This window comes from Lagopus leucura, unplaced genomic scaffold (assembly GCF_019238085.1).
Source record: "Lagopus leucura isolate 7727_CA_CO unplaced genomic scaffold, USGS_WTPT01 Super-Scaffold_100014, whole genome shotgun sequence".
In the NCBI taxonomy this organism is placed as follows: domain Eukaryota; kingdom Metazoa; phylum Chordata; class Aves; order Galliformes; family Phasianidae; genus Lagopus; species Lagopus leucura.
In genome coordinates, this window is record NW_024962268.1 from 5,125,223 (window position 1) to 5,131,636 (window position 6,414).

The 6,414-nt window shown below is 40.8% G+C and overlaps 1 protein-coding gene across 2 annotated transcripts in view; it reads right to left on the bottom strand.

Moving 5' to 3' along the window:
- Nucleotides 1–2,636: 2,636 nt before the first annotated feature.
- The window catches only part of MRPS36 (mitochondrial ribosomal protein S36), a 7,406-nt gene continuing 3,628 nt past the window's right edge, over nt 2,637–6,414 (bottom strand). For both annotated transcript variants that reach the window (XM_042875494.1, XM_042875493.1), the window contains exons 3-4: nt 3,987–4,189; nt 2,637–2,798 (exon numbers count right to left, since the gene is read on the bottom strand). In XM_042875494.1, the coding sequence (XP_042731428.1) occupies nt 2,781–2,798; nt 3,987–4,189 (221 nt within the window). In that variant the 3' untranslated portion in view covers nt 2,637–2,780. The remainder of the gene's footprint in view (nt 2,799–3,986; nt 4,190–6,414) is intronic.

Consider the following 6,414-nt stretch of genomic DNA (forward strand, 5'->3'; position numbering starts at 1 on the left):
GGCAGCAGCAGGAACTGGTCCATTGAAGGACATCTGCTGCGTAGGGTCTACTCCAGGCTGCCTAATCAAAGGGAGCCTGTGCGTGAGGCCTTCTTGCTACAGAAGGCTCTCATCCTGATGGGGGATTTCAACCACCCAGGTGTCTGCTGGGGAAACAGGACGATGGACTGCAGGCATTCCAGGAGACTCCTGAAGTGCGTGAAGGAAACTTCCTGACCCACGTGTTGGACAGACCAACCAGCAGTGAATGGACCAGGTGCTCATCAATGCAGATGAGCTCATTAAAGAGGTTAGGGCAGCAGGCACTTGGGCTGTAGTGAACATGGCCTGCCTGAGTCTGTGATCAGGAGGAACAGGGGCCTGACAAACAGCAGAGTCAGGATCCTGAACTTCAGGAGGGTGAACTTCTGCTCAAGAAGCTGTTGGATGAGATCTTCTGTGAAACTGCTGTTAGGTGCATAGAAAGGGAACAGAGCTGGCAGCTCTTTAAAGACACCTTTCTGAGAGCATAACAGCTCTCCATCCCCCAGCATAAGAAGTCAGGCAGAGGAGGTAGGAAATGGACGTGGCTGAGCAAGGACCTGGTGTTCAAACTGAGGGATAAGAAGGACATGTACAGGAAGCAGAAGCAGAAATGGGTCGTCTGGGAAGAGTACAGGGATGTTGTGCAGATGTACAGAGGTGGGATTAAGATAGATGAAAGTAAAATTGATGAGGCATTTGAAGAATAACAAGAAGGGGTTCTGCAGGTCCATTGGTCAGAAAAGACAGGCCAAGGAGAGTTGTTCCCCCTCTGATAAATGAAAAGGGAGAACTGGCTACAATAGACATGGAGAAGGCCAAGGTACTTAATGAGGTATTTTCCTCAGTCTTCACTGGCAGTCAGGTTTCCCCTTGTCTCTAGCATCTCTGAACCTCTTGGTAGAGACTGGGGGAGCAAAATACCTTCCACTGTAAGAGAAAAGCAGGTCCAAGACCACCTCATGGGACTGAATGTGTACAAGTCTATGGAACACACATGTCGGAGTCCTAAAGGAACAGGCTGATATAGTTTCTAAGCTACTCACCAGCATACTGGAAAAGTTATGACTGGTAGGCAAAGTCCCTGGTGACTGGAGAAATGACTCCCATTTTTAAGAAAGTGAGAGAGGGAATGAAGACCCAAGGAACTACAGGCCATTAGGCTATTAAGCCTCACCTCTGTGCCTGGGAAGATCATGGAACAGGTCTTTCAACACACGTGAGATGAGATTATCTAGGAAAGCCAGTTCAGCCCCATTAAGGGTAGAATGTGCCTTATCCTTCTAGTGGCCTTCTACAATGAAGTGATGGCATCAGTGGACAACAGAGCAACTGATGTCATCTGCCTGAGCTTGTGCAAGGCCTTTGACAGGGTCCTACACCACATCCTTATCTCTAAATTGAGGTGGTTTTGATGAGTGAACTATTCAGTGGATAATTGGTTGGTTGGATAATTGCAGCCAGGGAGTTACTGTCAATGGATCTACGTCCAAGAAGAGGCCAGTGATGAGTGGTGTTCCCTTCGACTCCATCTTGAAACTGGTGCTCTTTAACAGATTTATTAATGACATAATTAATTGACAGATTGATTACATCCTCTGCAAATTTGCAGACAACACCATGCTGAGTGGTGCTGTTCATACGACAGAACAGATGTCATCCAACAGGACCTGGACAGGCTTAAGAAGTAGGCTCATGTGAACCTAATGAGATTCAACAAAGCATTGCACTGATATGTGCACAGATAAGGAGAAAAATTTGCTGAGAGTTCAGAGAGCAGCCCTGCAGAGAAGGACTTCAGGGTTCTGGTAGATGAAAAGCTGGACACAAACCAGCAACGTGTTCTTGCTGCTTGGAAGGCCAAATGTATCCTGGTCTGGATCAAAAGCGGGGCAGCCAGCAGGATGTGGGAGGTGACTGATTGTTTCCCTCTGCTCTGCCCTTCTGAGGCCCCATCTGGAGTACTGTATTCATGCCTGGTGACCCCAGCACAAAAAGATGCAGCACAGCTGTAGTGCATTATGAGGAGGATCAGAGGACCTATCCTATGAGGAAAGGCTGAGACAGTTGGGCTTGTTCAGCCGGGAAATGGCTCCAGGGAGACTCCATTGTGGCTGTCCAATATTTAAAGGGAGCTTATTATAAACAGAATAGAGTGGGACTTTTTACACAGTCTGATGATGACAGGAAATGGTTCTAAACTAAAAGAGGGGATATTCAGATTAGATAGTAGGGGTAAATTCTTTCCCTGGGAGGGGGGGAGGCAAAGCACTGGAAGAGTTCCTCCAGAGAAGGTGTAACACCCCAATTTTTGGACGTATTCAAGGCCAGACTAGATGGGGCCCTGGGCAGCCTAATCTAAAGGGTGACAACCCTGCCCTCAGCATGGGGTTGGAAATAGATGGTCTTTAAGGTTCCAGCCAAATAAAGCGATTCTATGAGTCTCTGAGTGTGGCTGTGAAGCCAGCCCTGAGGAGACCTGTTAACAAGGAAAATAAAGCAACTCAGTTTGTTCTATTGCCAGATTCATAGAATGGCTAATTAGAAAAATATTCTAATGATGTAGCCATCAATTGCTGTTAGTTATCAACAGAAAATCTCTCATCACCAATTAATAGCATTGTGTCAACCTTTACACCTTTGTGTAGGGTTTTTATTAAAACTATCAGTATACTATTATTTATAATGTTAAGGAAAAGCTTATATGATGAACACCATACTTCTTTCTTCAACAGTGGTGAGCAAATTATCTTCTGTACTTATTCTGGACCTCCACGCTGCAAAGCAAAAAATAGACAGTTAACTATTTTTCACTAAAAGAAAGGGAAATTGAGATCCAATCTTCCTTTGCAGTTACAGATTAACAAACAAGTCCTAGATTTAACTTATTTACACTTTGATTTTTAATCTATATTGGACACGCTACACATCAGAAAAATTATCATTAACAGCTCATTTTCCATATGGAACAATATAAACAGTATAAAAACCTCTACAACCTATATTTGCAAATGTTCCCTATTCTCTCAGTTGGAAGAAATACGACTTCACTCACTTTAGAAAGGTCAGACAAACAGCGGTAGTAGTAGTTTCAGAATTTGTTTTACTGCCCAAATTCCAAAGGGCAAACTAAAAGCAAAGCCCAGGTAAGCCGCTATAATCTTTATGTGAAATCAGAAATTATTTTACAACTTGCCTCATGGTTTAAAAAAAAATAGGGAAGTAAAGAAGATGTATGTAACTACAGGAAAGAGATCGTTTTATTTCACATTTAAATACTCAACCCACTTCATGCTGAAAAATAGGTTTCCTGTACTAACACTGTTATCCTTTAAGTGTCCTTATCATTTAACAAAGCTACTGTCTAGCTCTTCAAATTCTGTGCATTTTCCCTTTTTAAGTAAAAATGTTTACATTTGAAAACTGTTACAGAAGAAAAGCAGTTTTTCCTTGACTTTCCCATGTAATGCTGCCACTGCAAATATTTCAGGAAATATTTCCATCAAACTTAGCTAAAATATTCCCAATAATTGTAAGTGCAACAATTAACTTCCCATTACATAATACTTTCCAAACTAGTTTTTATGAATTTTGTGCTTCAGCCACCTGGCAAGGGCTGGTCCACGAGCAGAATTCTGTGCTGCCATCCAACATATTCACATTATACATTAAACATCTATTATAAAACAAGAAGTGACTATGCTTGATGTAGGCTCTACTTATCACTACCTGTCTACCTCTGCTTTAAATCTGGATCTCATGGCGACACCACAAGCTACTGATTAGTAAGAGCTCTGAACCTCAAGGTTCAAGGATTTGTAGTTTTGGTACTGTGTATCAAAGCTGCAAAAGCTTTTCTTAACAAAAAATTATAATGTATTATCTTACGTGAAACCTTAAGAACCTGCAGAAGTAAGAAGAATGTTGGGTAAATAGGAGAACACACAACAGTTACTGAGACTTACTTGAATATATTCAATCTCTTCAACTGACATAAGTTTCCTTCTGTACTTTTGAGGTAAGATTCTTGCTAATTCAGAAGTGTCTGGTGCACCTTGTGCCCTACTAACAGGTGAAATATTTTGAAAGGCCAGTGGTCTCCCTCCTATGGACTCCTGTGCATTTGAAGCATGAGGTGATGGAACACTTGCTTGTAGAGATTCCTGTACTGAAACCCAGGTTGAAAAGCAGTGTAAAGAAATGTAATGATATTGTACAATTAGACGAGTGGCAAATATGTCATTGACAATTACTTTTGTCCTAACAGATATTAATATACTCAACTGATCATAACCTGTTTTTACTCCTACTAAAAACATCAAAAGCACAATGAAAATATTCTGAAATTAAAAGATAGTATATTCAAGTGGAAGAAGTGTTAATATGGAAAGAAAAATGAAATCAGTAAATATCCTAACAAAGGCTTTTTTTTTTTTAAGTGGGAAGTTTTTCTTGCAGAAAAAGTATACAGTATCATAATTGTGTTGTGGAGAGGGTAATGCAGAATGACAATTAAGATGAAAAACTAAGGTCCACTGAGATGATGCTTTTGTTTACTGCAACTGTGAAGAAAGACAGGTGAAAAAGAGCTAGAGGCTTACAGAAAGGTGAATGTCACTACAGTGACATACCACAACACATGCAACTCTGCACTTGTTTTTAATATTATACAACAGACAGTGAAGTGTATCAAATTATGTCAGTAATGTGCAGAATGAGGATCACATATTGAGTATCAGTGATCAAACTGTTAATGAGATGTAGTGACCAAGCAGCATATATTAAATGCTTTACAGGTGAGGTCAAGGAGCAAGTCTTAAGGAATTTGCAAGAGGGAAGCCGCCTCCAGTTTGAGAACAGAAAACTGGTAACAAGCAGGCACTGTTACCAAAAAATCAGCATTTTGGATCTCAGGTCTGTCCCTCCATGTCAGGTCTTACAGCACAAATACAATTACCATACCAGGCAGGACTGAGTCCCATAGCTATATGTTTACATCAGAAGTATTGAAGACCTCTGTATATAAAGTTAAAAGACCTGAGGAAGCAGAATGCTTCCACAGGAAGCTTTTCTCAGTGCCTCTGAAAAATTATCAAGAAGAACACAACATCTAAGTGGCTGGTACAGAAGGACTCAAAATTATACAACAACCAGCATCATCAAGACTGAGCAAAGATGTTAAGATGCCTCAATACTGTCTGCACCTCTCCCTGCTGCCTCCAGCAAGATTGGTAAAGAGAAAGGAAGAGCTATAGGATGTCTGAGTCATTTGGGACAGGAATGAAAACCAGCTGCAGCAAAGTCATCCAGCCACTGTTGGTAAAAACAAATTCCCACCCCCCAAAAAAAACCACAAAAGCAACAAAAAATATAACAGAAAACAGAAAAACATCACTGAGAGGTGTACCAAGAAGTTCTCAGTCAAAAAACTGTACCTGAAAGCTACAAATCGATCAGCTGGTTCAGTAAAGGAGGTCTCAAATAGAGTGAGGAGGAAGAGAGCCCATCAGCAGGCACACCAGCTGAACAGAGGGTATGCCATTATGATGAAATTCTAAAATTTCAGAGTGGAGGCAAAGGGAACAGAAAAGGAAAACAGAAAGAAGAGCTGTTTGCCAGATTTCATGCAGTTTTGGTTAGTAGGGCCTAGAATCTGTTTTTGTTTCAAAAGATAAAATAAATGAAAAATGAGAAACTTTTTCCAAGCTTGTTTTATACGCCATGAAAACATTTAGAGATTTGCCTGAGATTCTCCTCTATCATATAGTTTCAAGTCTGATATAAGTTGGAACAAAAGCATTAGTCAAGTAGAAACATGAGAACTCTGGATTGAAAAATATCAGACCTAAGCTGCAGTTGCTTTAGCTCATCACTGTCTACCACTTTTTTTCCTTCCCTGTTTGATAGCATACCGCAATAGTAATACCATAAAAGAATTTCACTGGCCTTTCAAGCACAGAGTTTCTAACAGCATAGCCTTGATCTGCAACGTTCTGTTTGGCTGTTTGGCATAGTGAGACACAGTTACTGCTGCAGCCTTTGAGCAAATAGACAGATTGCAATTTTTGAATGGTCTATCATAGAACAAAAGTGTATGGTGGCAAAATTCTTCCGATGCAGAGATATACAAGACGTAAGTAACACGCTTTTTATGCCTCTAAGAAAGCAGATCACTAGCATGAGAGGCGGTATGAATGACAAAGTTATCCCAAAACATAGTTCCTGACTAGTTCATAGGCATGACAGAAGTGGCACTGATGTGCACTGTAGATACTTTGTGTAAATGGCTAAACTAGCCTTACAGCTCCATTACAGATGTAATAATGCTACGACAAATATATAGAACAGTTACTCATGTACTAAGTTGCTTCCAAATGTTCTTTTTACTGAACA